The sequence below is a fragment of the Biomphalaria glabrata genome, chromosome 7 (assembly GCF_947242115.1).
Source record: "Biomphalaria glabrata chromosome 7, xgBioGlab47.1, whole genome shotgun sequence".
In the NCBI taxonomy this organism is placed as follows: domain Eukaryota; kingdom Metazoa; phylum Mollusca; class Gastropoda; family Planorbidae; genus Biomphalaria; species Biomphalaria glabrata.
This window is the reverse complement of record NC_074717.1, coordinates 15,567,394-15,589,056: the sequence shown is the minus strand read 5'-3', so window position 1 is coordinate 15,589,056 and position 21,663 is coordinate 15,567,394. Positions and strand designations below refer to the sequence as shown.

Sequence of the window (21,663 nt, the reverse complement as noted above, 5' to 3'; positions counted from 1 at the left end):
AGTTATCTAAAACATTAGATTGATCATATATGCATTTCAAAGTACTTTTCAATACTTGTGCATAGGAACTTTACACAACCAGAACTGGATTAGTAGTTGATTATGATATTATCCCTGGTCTATCAGATCATGAGGTCATAAAAATACACAGTCAGATATAAGCAGTAGCCAATACAAAACCCATAAAAAAATCTTACTCTGGAATAAATGTAACCTAACACAACTACACCAAGCTGCATTAAACTTTCAACAAACATTAACCAACCAGTCGATGACCTTTGGAATTTCATCTTAAACCATCTTAAAAGCATTATAGAAAATCGTATACCAACTAAATACACATCAAACAAAATAAATAAATGCTGGTTTAATAATAGAATAAAGAAGCTTTGTAAACAGAAGGAAAACCTATATAGAAAATTTAAAGAAACTAAGGCAGAAAGTTTACAAAAAGTATATAAAAATTAAACACCTAACCCAAAAATCCAATTTCATGATATTTGCAGCTTGCAAAGTTGGGGGGGGGGGGGGGGGTCTGTGGCTGAGTGGTTGAGCACTTGGCTTCTAAACCTAGGGTCCTGGGTTTGAATCTCGGTGAAGACTGGAATTTTAAACGTTAGGATTTTTTGGGCGCCCCCTGTTGTCTACCCAACTCTAATGGGTACTTGACTTAAGTTGTGGAAAGTAAAGGCGGTTGGTCGTTGTGCTGGCCACATGACACCCTGCTCATTAACTGTTGGCCAAAGAAACAAAAATTGGCTAAAGAAACAGATGACCTTATCATCTTTGCCTAAATTGCTTAAATATATATATATATGCTAAACTTCCCTGTTTGCTGTGTTTTCTTGTGTATTACCTACTAACAATTTCGTTTCGTTTCAAAGAAACTAAGAATGTACATAGTATGTAGATTTCAGATCTTTTAAAACGTGGTGCAGGTAAATATTTATTAGTGCTATGCTGCGCTCCTGTCTAAATATCTGTAGGGTCTTGCCAACGGCCCTTAAGACACTTCATCATCATCATCATCACTCCTTTGAGTTTCTCATGGAACATAGGGCCTCGACAAAAATACGCCACTCTCTACGGTCTCTTGCTAGTTTTTTTATGGTTTCCCAGCTCATCCCAGTCCTCTCGGCTTCTTCAAGTAAACTGCGTCGCCATGTTCTTTTTGGTCTTTCTCTGCGTCTTGTTCCCTGGGGGTTCCACTCTAAGGCCTGCCTAGCTCTGTTGCTGGTATTTTTTCTAAGGGTGTGACCAATCCATCTCCACTTCCTCTCTAAGATCTGCACTTCTATATTTTTCTGTCCACTCATCTCTCACAGTTTGTCATACCAGTGTATTTTTAGGATATTTCTCAGGCATCTGTTGATGAAGGTCTGTATTTTTTTGTTGTTGTTGTCGCTTCAGTTGTTCTCCATGTTTCAGAACCATACAGTAGGACCGCCTTGACATTAGAGTTAAAGATTCTTAGTTTAGTCTTGTTTGAGATGTGAGGAGATTTCCAGGTTGGTTTTAGCTGTGTAAATGTCTGACGCGCTAGATTTATACGGCGTTTAATGTCTTCATCTGTTCCACCTGATATACCGACTACACTCCCAAGGTATATACAATTTCTACTTGGTCTTTTGAATGAGAATCCAGTACTATGTCTCCAATTTGTTTATTGTTTACTTTAAGTACTTTTGTTTTTTGGTGGTTTATTTTGAGGCCTACTCTTTTTCCTACTTCGCTTAAAGATGTGACCTTTTCTTGCATATCCTGTAGTCTGTGTGATAATAGGGCTATGTCATCTGCGAATTTCAGCTTTGTGTGAGAGTCCATTGGCTTCCTTTCCCTGCGTTAGAGTAGGCTTCTTTTGTGACCCAATCCAATACTAGAAGGAACAGGAGTGGTGAAAGAAGACATCCCTGTTTGACTCCTGTTGTGACTGGAAATTCCTCTGACACCTTCCACAGTGGGTTACTTGGCAGGTGAAACCATCATAAAGGTTCTTGATTATGGTTATTATTTTATTGGGGATCCGCTTAATGTCTTATTACAGTCTAGATAGATTCTCTGTCTACACTATCAAAAGCTTTTTCAAAGTCGACAAAAGTTGCATAGAGAGGAGATTGTCATTCAACACATTGTTCTACAATTATTCTGAGTGTAGCTATTTGGTCAGTACAAGATTTCCCTTTTCTAAATCCGGCCTGTTCTTCTCTTAGGTGTTCATCGCATGCTCATTTTATTCTGTCTAGAGACACTTGACCAAAGGGAATGATTTTTTTTCCAGAGGCCAGAAATGAGAAAGGCTCTTTGCTAAACCACTGTCCAAATGGCCACCATCACACCCGTTATTCTGGGTTATTAAGCCTTTCTCCAGATTAGTGATTCCCAAAGTGGTCCATATAGACCCCCAGGGGTCTATGGGGACTTCCAAGGGGTCTACGGAAGTGAAAAAATAAATTGGGGGTCTAAGGCCTGTAAACGGGGGGTCTACGATAGCGGATCTCATTGAAGCATGTCGAGACTTTAAATTTCATTTCCCATTAAAGAGTTGTGCCTAAGTTAATCCTTTGAATTTTAATCGAATTAATTTTTCTCTATTATAACATTTTAAAATTGTAACATATTTTAAAGCTTTATTTTATTTTGCTTCATTTTAATTTGAATTTCATCAATGAATATATAGCCTATGGCCTAGAAATCACAGAGAAAAACACATTTGAGGTTGATGAATATTACAAAAAAATGCAGGGGGTCTACCGAAAACTGGAAAACATGGCAAGGGGTCTACGAGACTAAAAAGTTTGGGAACCACTGCTCCAGATGCTCATGCTAGGGCGATGTCCAACCCCACAATGTGTTGACCCACATCTGAGTGCCCGTGAGGAGTGGCGTGTTGGAGCTGCTAGCGGCTTCAATGCATCTGGTAGTTTAGAAGCCAACTGGAGTTTATGGTTCCCTGTTTGCCTATTTTCTCGTGTACGTTTACACGAGAGTGGCACAATGAACATGAGAAAAGACCACATACGCCTGATGTTGCCATTAAGATTGAATTGGCAGTGTTCTTTTAAAAGTAGTACACACCAGGGCACAAATGTTGCCCTAAATTTCCTATCTCTTTGTCTACATGTAGAAAATCAGTCAATGCTCACGCTGGCCGTATTTAGACGGGCACCGACCTTTTGGTATTAGTGATCTCAGGCAATCATGCTTTAAATGAGCACAGGAAGGTAGGACTGTGGTTGTTGGTAACTTGTAGTTCATAGCTTCTAATATTCCTGCTCTAAAATGTGTGTTATTACAAACTCTCTTTGTAGTCTTTTTCTATTTTAATTATTTCATTGTTACTGCTTTTACGTCCAATGTGTACAATTTGAAATAGCTGAATTTGCAAATAAAGATGTCTAAAAATTATGGATTTTTTTTGATGCACTACATTAGCAGGAAAAAGTCGGGAGTTAATAAACATTTTAAATTCTTTTCCCAAATGTTTTGCTTAGTGACGTGTAGAAGTATATAAATCAATGTCTAGTCAGCTAAGAACTTTTCCATTTAAATAGACCTGCAAGATTGTTTATCTGTTAAAGTTTTAACAGAGGCCCCAGTCTTGCGTCTAGAGAGGCAAATGGATAAAAAAGAGGAATTGAGTAGAAGGATGAGGAGAAGATTGACCATAATGGTCGCTCACAAAGCAGTTACCCTTCTTTACATACAGCTGATGTGGCCTAAGGAACGGCAGGTGCCGATTCTCTTTGGGGTCAGCGGCGTAGCAGGTTTTGTCAGGGTGCAGCATTGTGTTCTGCAAGCTAATAGCACAGCTGATTTTACCTCAGTGTTGACTCCCAAAGCTTTTTCAATGTTTGGCTATATCCGCAAGGCAGCAGAGGTTCGGATTAAGAGTTTTCCTTCTCCTAGGTGGGTAGAGAGCTAAAGCTCTCGTGCCTCTCTTACCCGAAGCTTACTGGTTTAGGCGCTAGTTGCTCACCTTTATCCCTTTTCCTATCAGTGATAACAATTTCTCCGACTTTGAATCCAACGTGAATGCCAAGAGCTGTTAGAGGCTGAGACTACACATGAATTAAAATGGTCAAAGTACAATCTGAAAATATACACGGAGAAGCCGAATGATTTCACAAGACTGCTGCCTACTAAGATCCACATATTACAGGGAAAAAGAAAAACACGCCTAAGTAGCACAAGCACAAACAATCCTGACATTCGCATCGAATTTACAAACAAATTAGAGGAAGCTTTTAAAATTTCTCAGTGACTGATGAAGAAAAAAGTTGGACTTTCATACGTGATGCAAAGTATAAAGAGGAAAAATCAGAACTTGTTTGAAGCAAGTGTGTCAGAAATGGAAACTGCAACTAAGAACAAGAGAGAAGTCATTATAAAATACTAGAGGTAGCCCATCCATGCAACTTACGAGCGCTTAGATCTACACAGAACAACGCCCGACGAATAGCGAGATGGTGCGCTTACAAATACTGGCAGGACCCTTTGTGGAAACATCCAATCTCGTGCCGAATGTGGTAACATCAGAGGACTATACGAGGGCATGAAAAAAGCCTTTGGACCTCACACCAGCAAGTGTGCCCCGCTCAAGTCAAAAGATGGTTCAATCATCAGTGATCGTGCACTGCAAATGGATCAATTGGTAGAGCACTATGCAGAACTTTACCAGATTGAAAATGTCATCTCACCAACTGCTTTGTCTAACTTCCCATCACTTTCAGTTTTGAACAAATTAGACGTTACGCCCTCAGTAAAGGAACTGAGCACATCCATTGACATGCTTTCACACTGGAAAGCTCCAGGAGGAGATGGTAGTTCTGTGGAGGCCATTCAGGCTGGAACGCATGCCCTATTCAAGCCACTCCATGAACTGCTAAGCTTGTGCTGGGAACAAGGAATGGTCCCTGTCAGGACTTTAATTATGTATTATTAGATATTTTAAACGTCTAGGTAGCTTAAGTATTTCAGACAATATGTGTGTGTATCTATATATATATAATTCTCTTCATGGCTCAAGAGTTTGGACACGCAAGTCGGACGGACTAGAGCTACCCTACGAAAAAAAAAGAGGGGGGGGGAGAACAAGTAGTATTCTCCCGACACAAAATAGCAGGGCCGGACTTAACCGTTGTGACAAAGTAGTCATGGAAAGATCACTCTTTTTTATTTCTAGTTTTAGTCACTAAATAGCAGGGCCGGACTCAACAGTTCTGGGGCCCTATGCAAAACGGATTTTGCGGGGCCAAGTTTGGGTAGGGATACGGATAATAAGTGAAATTTAAGAGTTTGTATTAGAAAGTAAATTTGTCTTTGCATTTTATTCATTCTTTACTACGTACAGAACTACTTTACGAGCCTTGCGTTTAGCGAAGTCATACAGTATATCATGAACTTTTTATTTCCTACATAGATCACGCTCAATATCAAGAATTACCAAATGTTTCAATCTATCTACGAGAATTGTTGACCTCAAGTAATTCTTCATTAGTTTGAGGTGCAAGAAGCTTCTTTCGCCAGATTACACAATTACAAGTAATGCAAAATGGCGTTTTTACTTATCGCGCGTAGGATTGGCGTTTTCCATATTGAATGACACCCCAAAATGACAATTTTTGTCTATATATTTCAGGAGATTTGTATGAGTTTTCAAAATTTTAAAAATCTTTTCAGGAGATTTCCGGGACTTTTTCGTATATTTTGCAATTTCAGGAGATTTCAAAGAGCTCCTGGTAAATCAGGAGGCTGCGGGAATTCTTTTATAAGTTATAAAATGGTTTAACTTAATAATTTACCCCTAGGACTAGCGCGGGTCCTATGAAAGTGCGGGGCCCACTGCGGTTGCATAGGTTGCAGTGACCTAAGGCCGGCCCTGCAAAATAGCGGCGTATGCCGGTCGACTAGTTAAAGAATAATTGTTTTCTTTTTATAATTATATTATTCCCGAAGTTCAGCCTAACAGACACACCACATAGATTCAGTTGTACATAAATTAATAAAAAATGTGTTGTAAATGACGTTAAATGGTGTAATGTTGAAGAATGCGAATGTCGTGGAATGCTGGGTTCGTGCTTCCTGGAGTACTCTTGACACGTGACAAACATATGTACCATAAATTGACTTAAGTCCGTTTCAGCAGACAAATACAAAGTTTATTTGACAACATAATAATACTGCACTTCTTGTTAGTGCTACAAGTCAAGAAAATTCTATCCGCGTAACAGCGGGATCAAAAATATCCAATACGTTAAACTCTCCAGAGTATATTACAAATCACTTCCGCATCTCAGCGGGTAACACTGTGCAGAATAATACAGATTAACAACTATAAATACATATCTCAAAAAGACCACTGGCATCAACTCGACTAAAAAGGTAATAATATATAACTGCCTCGTACAGAGGATGACACTCGACTGACTTTACTTGACTGACTTGACTGAACTCAAAGTCAACTTTATTCATTCTACTTCCTGTTTTCTACATCAGGAATTCCACGTGTCTTTTAAACTCTTAACATGACGTGAACATTAGATCATGCAATGTCAACTGAGACTGTGACATTACGCCCTTTCCCCCAAAAAAGATTTTTTAAAAATCTTTCAAAATTTAAGTATCAATACAATTATGTGTAAAGTCACATCTTTTGAGAGAAAAAATAATTTATACAAATGTAGAATATGTGCTATAATCTCTTGCACATGTCTTATCATGCCATCAAAAAATTTGATGAGACTAATATATGGTCTCTTTTGACTTTACAATATTTGAAAAAAATATTTGTGTGTGTAGACAGTACTCATAGTTGTCAACATTATTTTAAAAAAAGCAAGTGTTTCTTCTTTACACAAAATTTCAAAGTAGATTCAAAACATATCAATAGAATGCTTTCAATATTTACTCAATCTTTCATCAGAGTGAGCAGCCATAAAAATGCTCGTATACAAATATACTTAGTTTATCCAATCAGGTTACATAATCAAATGAAAAATCTTGACAAGTCAAAAAAATATATTCCTCATAAATCATCATAATCATCATATTACTTGTAAATCATCAAAGTCATAAGCATATTAGAGCATGAAGGTCGTTATCATGATATTTATTAGGCTCATATGTCTTAGTGTGAGCTCAGGTTGCTTTAACATATGTATAAGTTACAATCTCCTTTTAAAAAAAAATCAGTTTACATTACACAGTATCAAATATGTTACTTCGAGCCATTAATAGTGCTCCAATAGTCTTCATGAATCAAATACAATGTTCTTTTAAAAAATCAAATATATTACTTTGAGCCATTAATAGTGCTCCAATAGTCTTCATCAATCAAATACAATGTTCTTTTAAAAATAAGTACTTACATCACATATCATCAAATATATTGCTTTGAACCATTAATAATGCACCAATAGTTTTCTCATAGGAATTACAATCTTCTCAAAAAATCAGGTTCCAATACGACTGAGTTCTGTTCAAATGGACTCATAAAAATAATTTACACATATGCAAAAATTTGAACACATATGACCTTTTGAAGTGTCATGTGTACTAATACAATCAACATTTACGTAGAATATGGCATCAATAGATTCCATCGATGAGTAATCAATTGTAACAAGTGTTGTGTCAAAAAAATGTGTCCACAAAATAATCAGAGTACGACCGCCCTTTCCTGTTTTCTACATCAGGTGTCTTTTAAACTCTTAACATGACGTGAACATTAGATCAGGCAATGTCAACTGAGACTGTGACGTGTGTATGATGATTTAAAATAAAATATGAATTTAATATAATGATATTTATACCATGATATTAAAATGAATAATGTGAATGATAAATAATCCGAAATAAATGTAAAAGGTACGTCAAAAAAATGTATACACACTTTGAACTGTCATAGACAATTTATTTCCCGTTCTACAACGCTAAATTTCTGGACATGGTATAATGTCCAATTGGAAAAATAAATGTGATTGATGTGAGAAAACCTCTCTTCAATCTTATTCTAAAGCAAACTACAGTCACCAGAGTCTATGAGCGTAGCTAATGGGGTTTTGAATTAAAAAAAAAAAACAAATTCCACAGATTTTTAGTTTAAAACTCCCCAAAAATGATTATGACGATAACACTTCCCTTTACGATATAAAATCTAAAGTGAACTACAGTCACCTAATTCCAAGAGCGTAGCCAAGAGAGGTTACACATTTCTATCAGTGGCTGGGCCCCATAGTCATCTGTCAAAATTGAAAAAGACTAAATGTGGCTCAACAAAGATGGCTAAGACGGATTTTAGGAGTCAGTTATAGAGATCGGGTCTCAATCAAGGAAATCCTTTGCTGAACTGGGAGTCGATCCCTTTGTAATGTTGTGACAGAGCTTCAGATGATGTTTGCGGGACATGTTCTCCGACAAAATAAATTACGCATAATAAGAGTTGCGATGACATGGAGGCCATTACGAGGAAAACGCAAACAGGGACATCCTAATACAACTTGGCGCCACACTCTCATGGAGGTCCTCAGAGCAGGTGGGAAGAGGCTTCAGAATCGGTTTGATCAGTCACACCAGATTCTGCCCCGTCTAAAGACGAAACCAAAACCAGTGACTCATCTGGGCGCATCCATTGTCTTTCAAGACAGAAGGAGTCATATCTATATTATAAAGTAGAATGTGAGGGGTATGTATGTATGTATGTATGTATGTTACTTATAGACATCAAAACCGCTTGACCAATCTTGATAAAACTAGGCAGGAATGTTCCTTGGGTACCTATATTATAAAGTAGAATGTGAGGGGTATGTATGTATGTATGTATGTTACTTATAGACATCAAAACCGCTTGACCAATCTTGATAAAACTAGGCAGGAATGTTCCTTGGGTACCAACTTAGACCGTAGTGTATGTATTGTAGCCCTAAAACAAACTTAAGACCCTCAAAAAAAAAATAAAGTTGTCCGACTCTATTAAAGCTATAGTATTTTATGGATCTAGGCCATGTCTACAATGTTGACATGAGAAAAGATAGAAAGGATTTAGACCTAGATCTAATTTTAAGAAATACACTTTGCGCAGATAGTTTTTTACTTTGACACATGAAAAGACAAAAGAAGATCCATTGATTTCATTATATAATAAAATTAACCTTCAATTTTGTGTTTCAAAAGCATTTTTTACATTAATTAGTTCCTTATATCTGTGACTACAGATTTCCTGACGAACATTCTTTCATTAGACAATACGTAATGAATCGCGTACTAAAAATTAATTCGTTTAATTGTTTACTTTATAATCCCATCCCTAGATCTAAAACTCTAATTCAACTCTAAGATGATAAAACTTCTCTTCGCACAGATAGTTTTATACTTTAACACATACACATATTAATTAAAGTCCATTCATTTCATATTTTGATCAAATAAACATTCAAATTTGGTTTTCTAAAGCTACATTCGTTTACGACAGCTGCGAAGCCAAGTTGAGATAGGCCTAGATCTATATTCATTCATGAATGGCGTACTAAAAATTATTTCGTTTAATTGTTCACTTTATAATACCATCCCTAGATCTAAAACTCTAATCCAACTCTAAGATGATAAAACTTCTCTTCGCACAGATAGTTTTATACTTTAACACATAAATATATTAATTAGAGTCCATTCATTTCATATTTTGATCAAATAAACATTCAAATTTGGTTTTCTAAAGCTACATTCGTTTACGAAAGCTGCGAAGCCGAGTTGAGATAGGCCTAGATCTATATTCATTCATGAATCGCGTACTAAAAATTATTTCGTTTAATTGTTCACTTTATAATCCCATTTATTGAACAAAGCTATCGCTCTTTTCGTTTTTAATAGATAAGAATGTATAGACTTCGGGTAAACCATTTTCGCAAAACTAATTTTATTTTCGTAGCGAAAGAGAAATAACGTGAAAGGATCATTAGCTACGTTTAACATACATCTAAATCCAATCCACTAGATTATTCAAAAGCAAATGTTTTAATTTAAAAAAAAAATGGATTTAAGCCTATTAGCTATTTTTACATTGACACATTCGCTTTACTTATTACATTATTATTTCGTTTAATTGTTTACAAAACACTCTCAGTGACTATATCGAAAGTAATGCGCAAATAAAGACCCGCGGGTCGCGGGTAACATATGTCTAGTCTTCTATATTATAAAGTAGAATGTGAGGGGTATGTATGTATGTATGTATGTATGTATGTTACTTATAGACATCAAAACCGCTTGACCAATCTTGATAAAACTAGGCAGGAATGTTCCTTGGGTACCAACTTAGACCGTAGTGTATGTATTGTAGCCCTAAAACAAACTTAAGACCCTCAAAAAAAATAAAGTTGTCCGACTCTATTACAGCTATAGTATTTTATGGATCTAGGCCATGTCTACAATGTTGACATGAGAAAAGATAGAAAGGATTTAGACCTAGATCTAATTTTAAGAAATACACTTTGCGCAGATAGTTTTTTACTTTGACACATGAAAATACAAAAGAAGATCCATTGATTTCATTATATAATAAAATTAACCTTCAATTTTGTGTTTCAAAAGCATTTTTTACATTAATTAGTTCCTTATATCTGTGATTAGAGATTTCCTGACGAACATTCTTTCATTAGACAATTCCGTAATGAATCGCGTACTAAATATTAATTCGTTTAATTGTTTACTTTATAATCCCATCCCTAGATCTAAAACTCTAATTCAACTCTAAGATGATAAAACTTCTCTTCGCACAGATAGTTTTATACTTTAACACATAAACATATTAATTAAAGTCCATTCATTTCATATTTTGATCAAATAAACATTCAAATTTGGTTTTCTAAAGCTACATTCGTTTACGAAAGCTGCGAAGCCGAGTTGAGATAGGCCTAGATCTATATTCATTCATGAATCGCGTACTAAACATTATTTCGTTTAATTGTTCACTTTATAATCCCATTCATTTAACAAAGCTATCGCTCTTTTCGTTTTTAATAGATAAGAATGTATCGACTTCCTTCGGGTAAACCCATTTTCTGAAAACTAATTTTATTTTCGTAGCGAAACAGAAATAACGTGAAAGGATCATTAGCTACGTTTAACATACATCTAAATCCAATCCACTAGATTATCCAAAAGCATTTTTTACATAAATTAGTTCCTGATATCTACAGATTTCCTGGCGAACATTCTTTCATTAGACATTACAAAATGGTTACACATTGAAGGGTAACTCCGATGGTTTTGACAATTTTTGATATAATATGTGTTTTGATTTATAGATAATGAATATATTATTCTTTTTTTTTTTATTTGCAAGAATAACTTAGTAATTGATGTTTTTGTGACATAATTTTTCTGCGCATCCAAAACAGTCAGATTTTCACTGAATTTCTGTGTGACGTCACGACGGTGCACTCAAATCCTATTGATACTCATTGATAGGGAGGCGAAAAAGAAATTATCTTTGATAAAAAAATTTTTTCGTTATTACATCATTAAAATACTTTAAAAGAAATTTCTAATGGTGTATAAATTATGACTATGTTTGACCGTAAGAAAATTATGATTTTTGTGTGCTGTTTCGACCTAACATTGGTTGACATGGAAAAAGTGATGAGAGAGCTTGACGCTGGCTCAGCCGGCGAGACACACCCCCAAGGTCAAAAGTTAAAAAGTTGGAATTGAGTTTCGTAGACGATAGATCTACTTATTAAATAAGAAATTTAATAGTAGATGTAGTATTCGTAGTAAATTTCTAGCTCACAATTCTGATTCATTTATATTTATGAACTTCAGTTGTTTAAAATGTCTCAGTAGTATCATTAATTGAATTCTTTGGCCTGGAAATCCAATGTATTGTTGGTACTGCACCTGGTATTAACTTCAATTTTTTTTTTAAATCCCATTTCCACAGCAATGAAGTTGCTGAAACAGCTTCTTTCAAAATGGTTTGAGCATAAACACGAATTAGCTAATGCCTTTGTAAAATATTTGCTCTTCAGGCGAATAAATTTTCCCCATTTTCCCTTAAAAACTTCATCTCTTGGAAACAAATGAAAAGAGACACTAATTTCTGTGTCAGCATACTTGCTGATTTTATCTTTGTGATTGGAACTACTGCAACAAGCTGAAGAACAATATTTAATTTTCTTCAAGTAGAAATAGAGGTTTATAAACAATGACCGATTATAAATCAACGTGGAGACTAGATCTAGCTGTGAAGCGTAACAATAAATGCGATCCGATAGGTCTAGATCTAGACTAGAGAGTTTATCGGTTATATAGGTCTAGATCTATATTTAGCCAGCACCCTCGTGACGTCACGTTTTTAAAAACTAAAACATCTCGCAGAACCCCGTTTTTTTGGGGGGCGTGGAGAATTTTCTGTCTAATTTATTAAATATAAAATTTTCCGAGCATTTAAATAAAAAAATGATATAATGTTTACTATTACAACTTTTTACGCAGAATTTAAATATGTCTATAACTAAAATTTGAAAAACTATCGGAGTTTCCCTTTAAGAGTGTTGGTGTCTGTGAGGGTCAGTCAAGGCACATGCTGTGAATTCTCTATTTGGAAACCCACCCCCACAATCTTAAGTACTGAATTCGCCCTTTATATAAACATAGTTGGAAGATGGAAACTCTCCAGCTTTCGAATGCGTGTCCCTCATGAGATCATCTCCCTGAATTGGGGAGGCGATTTTTTTAAAACCATAACCTACATATATATTACGTCCAAAGCCCGAAATCGGTCAGTTCGCGAAGTGGCTGACAATTTATCGAACTGGTCATTATTGCTTCACATTTATCAGGTATTTCGCGATTTCGCCCATACCGCACCCCCCTCGCGGATCCGCTAGTGATGTAGGCCTACCGTACATAACACAGTCAGGCAAAATGGTGAGCATACATACCCAAAAGACTTGATTTGTGATTAACTGAATTGACTTAAATCCTTGAACAGTTTGTTCTGATAAATGGATTTTATGAATTAATTTCTAGGAAAATCGAATGCGCCATTGCGTTCTGCTTCTAACGAGACAAGGAATAATGCTCATGATCACTAATTCTTCCACTTACAGTGGACGATAAAATACGAAACTTTAACATGCTCTTACTGAACTGAAGCTTAGGACAAATATAAAGCCACTTTCAAGATTAAAATCCTTGCGGTTAAATTTAAAAAAAAAAAAAAAAAAAAAAAAAAAAAAAAAAAAAAAAAACTTTTTATTCGCAATATGTTTTTGAAAACCGACATTTTAATGTTTCAAGTACAAAATTATAATTCCTTCTGCGTCAAGCACTTATTCTTTTTTTTTTTTTGGTGTGTAACTTTCTTTCGTTCTTTTTTTTATTATTATTATTTCTGTTTATTTCTTCACAAATCTGAAATCTAATTAATTTAACTCTAGGTGTGGATAATTGTCAGAGTGAATGAGAGGGATTATCCTCAGACCATGTGATTATCACCAGTATGAAAGCGCGCGTGTGTGTGTGAAGAAAATTACTACAATTTGAAAAATGTTAAGACTATTTAATGACAATGTGTAGAACAATTTCAAAATGAATAGATCTAGATCTACAATTAGGCCTCTATTCTAAATAAAAAAAAATTAAAAAGTCCTAAAAATTGTCACAGTGAATATGAGCGCTTTTTAAAATTGTGTGTGTGTTTTGGGGAGGTGTTTGGAAAAATCGTATTTTCCTAAAAAGGTGTCTTCCTTATGGATACTAAAGATTATTATTATTATTATAGATCTAGATCTATGACTAACAAAAAATGATGTAAAGAGTGGACTAATAGTGAATGTTTCTTCTTTCAAACTGTGACGCGGTAAGAACAAAGCTTAAAAAATTTTATCAGTAGGCCTAAGTACTTCTATTATTTAAGGGTACAAAATATGTGTCGTGCGGGTGCATTATTACATGCTAGAAGGATATGCTTTGTTTAAAACTGTGCTTTACCGGCCTTTCATTTTAAGGATGAAAATAAAATGGTGCGGATCGCCCTCCCCCCCCCACCCCACTCGGCCGTAGAATTCAGACAATTTGTATACGAATTTATTATAATATATACTAATTATTTATATTTCAACCTATTTTTAGATTATTTCGCCCACCTTCTCTAGTATGTTGTCCGATTTGGTGGGGTTGGGAGCGGGTGATGGCATCAAGCCCCCCCCCCCCCCATAAACTTCCGAGTGGGGGGGCGGTCCAATTTATTAGTAGAAATCACAGCTTGCTAACAGAATCAATCAAATATATATATATATATATATATATATATATATATATATATATATATATATATATATATATATATATATATATATATATACTAGTGTCAGCTTTTCACGAAAATATGCAGGGCACCGTTCAGTTTGAAAGTTCTTCCTCCAGGCCATTCTCCATTAAGAGCGGTGTCAAACAAGGATGTGTACTGGCCCCTACATTATTTGGCATCTTCTTCTCAGTCGTACTATCCAGTGCTTTTAAATCCCTGGAAGACGGAATATACATCCATAGCAGATCCGATGGAAGGCTCTTTAACCTGGCACGTCTTAAAGCCAAAACGAAAAGGCGTCGTATCTTGATAAGGGAGCTGCTGTTTGCCGATGACGCGGCACTCGTATCTCACTCACAAGGAGGTCTACAGAAGCTAGTGAACGCCTTAGCAGCTGCTTGTCAAGAGTTTAGCCTTAGTATAAGTCTCTCCAAGACCGAAATCCTGGCACAAGACGTCGCAGAAATACCTATAATACAAATTGGGAACCACACCCTTTCAGTGGTGCAGGAATTTACCTACTTGGGTTCAACAATTGTCAGTAACCTAGACTTAGACATCGAGCTGACAAAAAGGATAGGAAAAGCTACCACAGCATTGGCAAAACTCTCCAAGCGCGTCTGGGAAAATGGTAAATTGACCACAGCGACCAAAATCCTAGTCTACAACGCCTGTGTTGTGAGCACTCTCCTTTATGGCAGTGAGAGCTGGTCAACATACATGTACCAAGAGCACAGATTGAATAGTTTCCACTTGCGCTGCCTGAGACGCATAATGGGCATCTCTTGGAGGGACCATGTCTCCAATCAGGAAGTTTTAAGATTGGCCAATATGAACAGCATGTATGCTCTCCTGACACAAAGAAGATTACGCTGGCTCGGACATGTCACCCGCATGCCAGATGGCAGAATCCCGAAAGATATCTTATATGCTGAGCTTTTGGAAGGAGTCAGACCCAAGGGCCGCCCAAGACTAACATATAGAGATGTCTGCAAGCGAGACATGAGAGCCTCAGGCATCAGCGAAAGTATGTGGGAAAACATAGCCAAAGACCGGAGTGCATGGAGACAGACTGTGCGTGCTGGGACAACCCTTGCTGAGAACAAAAGAATTGAAGCGGCTTTAATCAAGAGGGATAAAAAGAAAGCTGCCCTGTCTGCTAGCCCTAAATCAGAGGCATACACATGTACGAATTGTGGCAAAGTCTGCCGTTCTGGAATTGGCTTGATTAGCCACACCAGATTCTGCCCCGTCTCAAGATTAAGCCAAAACCAGTGACTCATTTGGGCGCATCCATTGCCTTTCGAGACAAAAGGAGCCATATATGACTTTTGATATTTTAACCGATCTATATATTATGTCGTTCCCCTGTTGGCTGATTGGGGGTGGGTGAATACCTCTACTGCCCTTCCAACCTAAACACTTTGAGGGGGGGGGCGGCTCTACTTTTATCGAGCAATCATATTTTGTGAACAAAATTGGTTGATTTGATATATACATTTTATATTATGTCGCTCCCCTTCTGGTATCTCGGCCGATTCGTTGGGGTAGGGGGGGGGGCGATTGCATCTAATGCCCTCCCCACTATAGCCCTCTGAGTGGGGGGGGGCGGCTCTATTTTTATGGAGAAATTATAGCTCGTGAACAAAATTAGTTTAATATAGGGCCTATATATAATGTAAGCTACGTATTGATATGTGAACCCATTTGTATATTATGTCGCACCACACTCTAATCTCAAAATTTATTAGTAAATATAAAATGAAAAAGGCTTGTACCAGGTGGGAGGGGCGATACATGCAATTGCCTTCCCCCCATCGGACAAACCAATACTTTTTCTTTTTGTATTATAGCTAAGAAATTACAAAATAAAAAAGAATCTGTCACTAATATGCTATAAATTAATTCTTTTATCGAGTCACCCCACCCCTATTCTTTAATGCCAAATGTAATCATTAGCAGAAATTTTAAAAAAAGGAGCGAGGATTAATCGTTTTTACTGTTCTGTTGTCACAGATTAATAATAAATTACTGTAGACGTTACTAATTAATAATGATAATAACGAGACTGTCTTGATCATGTTAGACATATATAACTAACTTTTTATTTCCGTCCGATTCTTTGCTTTCGCATAAAACATAAACAACAAACAATGACGTAATATCTTCTAATATTAACACATCCTTCCTTTTGAAGCTATCATCACATCCTTCCTTTTAAAGTTCTTAATACTTATATTTACAAGGAATTTTGACAACTCGACCACTTCTGGTTGTCTTGACCGGCACAGCAAGTTCTCTAGATGTTGGTTTATAATTGTCTGTTTCTTTTGTTCTAACAGTTTGCTGTTCATTGTCTTCGTCGGTGTCATAGTACCCAGAGATGTCTTCTTCGTAGCTGTGACAAGTCAAAAACTCGCTGTCAGAGTCACTCAAATTTATCACAGCATTAATTATTATTTTTCATTATTTATTTATTTTATTTTAATTATTTCCCCATCCTACCCCCAAAATTCTTCACCCGCATCACCTTTTCCGCTCCAGGCTAGACTTAGTTGACCACATTGGAGATAGCTAGGCCACGTCTTTCGATTTATCTTCCCTTGACCGGGGCAAAGATACGCGCAGACTCTTTGATCTTATCGGCAGGATGTCTGACAGCCGCAGTGGACACCACCTTGTGTGGAATGCAAGTCACTCCCCCCACCCTTTTCTCCTATGCCTATCTTTGATCTAGGAGACCACGAGGACAAACACGCCCATTGACCTCCCAATGTGCGAATCCCATCTCTTGTCGGACTTCACCCACGTGTAAGATAATCCTAAGCCTAGGACATTTCCTGTTTCCGCTCACATTTCCCAGGCCTTTGTATATAAGATAAATTAAATAGAGTCAGACTCTCTCTTTCTCATTCGAGCTGAGCTATCGAGTCTGGACTATATCATTTATTCTCACTCCTAGAGGAATACCTGGTGGTAAGCCGAACTTAATCACAAGTTCCATCTTAATTACTTTTGTGCTATTTCCATTGGATATTATCATGTGTATTTTGCATTTCTCACTGGCGTAAGTAGAGAACATAAACATGTCTAATGTATATTTTATGTATTGCATTAATCTATTAATGACACCCTCTCCATTCAAGCGCGCTCCATTGTTCTCGACCTACGGTAATATGTAAACAAACCGTCTTGGTCGCCGACCACCGCCCAATTCACCCCCGCCCCCTTTTTCTTTCTCTATCCACCTGTGTTGTTTATTTCAGATTATTATCTCCCCTTCTATGTACATTCTTATATTATTATTTCCCCTTTTATGTGCATTTCTATATTGCTACTATCTGCCATCTATTCTCCAACTCCCATTTGTCATCAACTCCCCTTTGTGCTCTAAAGCAACTTTACCAATCTGACGAATGCACCTCAGTCGAGGACATCGATAAGATGCATGAGAGACATGTCCTAACTTGTCTTTATTTATCCGCAGCCTCCCTCAGGTGTCTGCCTATTTACCTGCCTATTTGTTTGGTATCAAGAATCACCTACTCTCTTTGTGCTTAGCGCTATTCAGCACTGCACTAGCTCACTGACCTGCCTATTTATTCATTGGATCAACGATCTATTTACCTGCATCTGTGCTTAGTGCTATTCAGCACTGCACTTGCCTACTGAGAACTATTCAACTCTACCACTTGGCGCTATCGGCATTGCCCGCCTATTCGACAGCCCACCTGTCAAGCTATTAGGTGCGACGTCCCTATGGATTCAGATCTGTGCGAGACGTCATAGCTACGCCAACGCTCTGCAACTCACTGGACATATCCTGTTCACTACGCTGCCCAGGCAGATCCGCTCTGCCCGCAGTACACGTGTGCCCACGGTAGCCGGCCACCCGCCCTACTGTGCCCACTACAGATATTAGATTTTGGGATTGAAACTCCACAAGAACTATATCACCGGCGTCCCTCTATCCGCTAGAGCGCCACCTCCAGCTGCAGAACCTCAAGCCAGGACACAGCCAGCTGCGACATCAACAGTACAACCAGCTAAGTCAGAGGACAAAGTGACATGCTCTCTTATTAAGTGCTAGAGTGATGATCAAAATACCTTACTAATTAGAGATAGATGCAAACCCTCCCTCTTTTTATTCTTATATGTATATTTATGTAAATAAATATTCTTCATTTTTAACTTTTGTATCTATCTTTCATTGCTTTGTCTCGTTTGCGTGTCTGCTCCCGATTCATATGCTGATAAGTGATAAGTGATAGCTTTAAAAATAATCATCCCCTAGACATAAAACGCGCCAAACACACGTCACATTTCCCCACCTATCACAGTAGCTCTTGTTTAAAAACCGTTGATTTCGTCTGTATGTTTTCCCATCATTTGTCTTTATGATGTAAGATCTGGGTGATGGATGTTTCTTAATGACGACTGCTTTCTGCCATGTTTGTCCTAGACGAACTCTCACCTTCTCCCCGACAGAGTAGTCTTTAGGTAACCTTGCTTTTGCATCGTACCTCACTTTGCTTTTCCTCTGTCGTTCGTTGAGTAATGTCTCTGCATTTTCAGCTACCGATGGTTTCAATAGTTTGGGATCAGTTGGAATGATGTCCCTGAGTCTTCTACTCATCAGCAGTTGTGATGGCGAATAAAGCAGTCCGCTTATCGGAGTATTTCTATACTCGAGCATAGCGAGATATGGATCTTTCCCACTTTTGTATGCTTTGTTGAATATCTGCTTTACGATACCAACATACACCTCACTTTGTCCATTTGATTGAGAGTATCTGGGACTTGATGTTGTTATCTTGAAACTCCATTCAGAAGCAAACTCTCTATATTGATAGCTATTGAATGGCATATTGTCGCTCACTATTTCTTCTGGTATGCCATGTCTAGCAAAAATACCTTTCATTGCCCTGATAACACATTCTGCTGTTTAGTTCTCTAGTCGTTTTATTTCAGGATATTTGGAGAAATAGTCCACAACTAGCAAATAGTCATTGTTTCGCCATTCAAACAAATCTGTCGCAACCTTTTTCCATGGTCTGTCTGGTACAGCATGAGGTAGCAATTTTTCCTTCACATTATTTCTTTTGAACGTTGCACATGTTGCGCATTTCATTATTGTCGAAAAAATATCTTTAGACAATCCTGGCCAAAACACACTCTGTTTTGCCATCGATCTGGTTTTCTCGAGACCAAAATGACCTATGTGCAACTTGTCGAGAATTTCATTTCTCATACTTGAAGGAATTATAATTCTGTTCTCATAAAACAATATTCCATTCTCTTCATGAATACTGTCTTTAAATGACCAATACACTTTCACTGTTTCATGAACTTGAGTTTTTATCTTTGGCCAACCTTCTCTGACATAATTCATTACAAGTTTTAATTTAGCATCAGATTCAGTTTTCCTTCTAATTTCAATAATCTTCTGATCACTTCCCGGAAACTGTGCTGTTGCGCTATGAATTCTCATAACCATGTCATCATTTGAATTTGATTGTTCTTGACCATTGATGTACGCACGCGATAACGTATCAGCTATTTGCATTTTTGAACCTGGAGTGTAAGTTACTGTTAATTGATATCTCAACAGTCTTAACATCATCAACTGAAGTCTTGGTGAAATCTTATGTAAAGGCTTAGTCACAATAGTTTGCAAAGGTTTGTGATCTGATTGTACAGTCACAGTTCTTCCAAAAATATAATGGTGAAAATGTTCAGCTGCAAACACTATAGCTAACATTTCCTTTTCTATTTGTGCATATCTGCACTCTGTTTCTGTCAATGATCTTGACGTATACGCAACTGGTTTGTCTTCTTGCATTAAACATGCTCCCAACCCTTTATAAGAAGCGTCACACTGAATAGTAACTGACTTTTCAGGGTTAAACAATTGCAGAACTGGAGCTTCACTAAGTGTTTTCTTTATTAGTTGAAAAGCATTTTCTGCCACAATACATCTTTCTTTAGCAATTCACGCAATGGACTGGTAATTGTTGACATGTTTGGAATGAAACTTGACAGAAATTCCTAGCAGTCTTTGAATTCCTGTTCGATCTGTTGGTGCTGGCATCTCCATTATTGCTTTGATTTTAGCTGGATCTGGACGAATACCATCTGCTCCAATTTGTCTTCCGAGATAATTAACACCAGAAAGTTTATATTGTATCTTGTTCTTGTTGAACTTTACATTGTTCTTTCTAGCTCTCTCCAGAACATTTTGCTGCTCCCAGTGAACTATTGATTTGATCAAATGTTGGTATAGTGAAATGTTCTCTCATTATATATTTGTTCAGTTCTCGGGGATCTAAACACAACCTCAAAGAATTATCTTTCTTCTTTGCTATAACCAAGTTATGAACCCATTCTGTTGGTTCATCAACTTCTGTGATCACTCCATCTTGTTGCATTTGTGTGAGTTTTCTTTTTAATTCTTCATAGAGTGATGGTGCAACTCTGCGCGCACATTGAATAACTGGTTTTGCATCTGACGTCAGTTTAATGTGATACTTCATTTTGTATGTACCGAGTCCTTCGAATACTTGAGTATATTTTTTCATCAACACTCGTGGAACTTCATTTTGTTGCTTGACATCGTGTACTTCGACATTTCTCTTTGCCTCAATTAGTTTTAAAGCAATAGATGTCTTCAGACCTAGTATAGGATTTATACTTTTCTTGATCACGTTCAGATCATCTTTAACTTCTACATCGCCGACTTTAAATGTGACCGATGCAACTCCCTTCAGTTCTAATGCTTCATCCCCCAATGCTCGTAGGGTAGTATTTGAATTCTTTAACTGAGTATCAGTTTCTAAATTGTTCCACGTTGACTCTGATATCACATTAGCTTGTGCTTCTGTGTCAATCTTCATTTTGACTATTTTTCCCATAATATTGACATCAACCATCCAAACTTTGACATTGTTGTCAGTACCAATTGCCTCAAACCACAACTCATTTACTTGGCTTGACTGACTTTCATCTTCCAGTAAATCAACAGCCTTGAAGTGTTTCGAACGACATTTTACAGCGAAATTTCTCTTTTTACATTTTCGGCATGTCTGTCCGAATGCTGGGCAATAGTATTTTCTGTGAGATCCACCACAAGATCTGCAATCTCTAATGAAACTTGTTACATGATTCTTTGCCATATTTTCCTGTGAGGTTTTGACTGGCTTTCTATCTTCTTTCTTCTTTAATTTATTAGCAGCATCCACATGTAGTCCTTTCATATCTATCATTTGGTTCTGGGTATGCTCGTCAGCACAAATTATGCTTGCTGCCTTCTCTAAAGTTAAGTCTACATCTCTCAGAAGTCTCTCTCTCACTCGATC

At 37.1% G+C, this 21,663-nt stretch overlaps 2 protein-coding genes across 2 annotated transcripts in view; both read left to right on the top strand.

Annotated features, from left to right (window-relative positions):
* The window catches only part of LOC106070740 (uncharacterized), a 71,190-nt gene extending 53,792 nt beyond the window's left edge, over window positions 1-17,398 (top strand). The window contains exon 8 of the mRNA XM_056034291.1: window positions 16,651-17,398. Within this exon, the coding sequence (XP_055890266.1) occupies window positions 16,651-16,761 (111 nt within the window). The 3' untranslated portion in view covers window positions 16,762-17,398. The remainder of the gene's footprint in view (window positions 1-16,650) is intronic.
* The window catches only part of LOC106069588 (uncharacterized), a 42,182-nt gene continuing 21,051 nt past the window's right edge, over window positions 533-21,663 (top strand). Inside the window, exon 1 of the mRNA XM_056034284.1 lies at window positions 533-3,221. The gene's annotated coding sequence lies outside the window, so the exon portion shown is untranslated. The remainder of the gene's footprint in view (window positions 3,222-21,663) is intronic.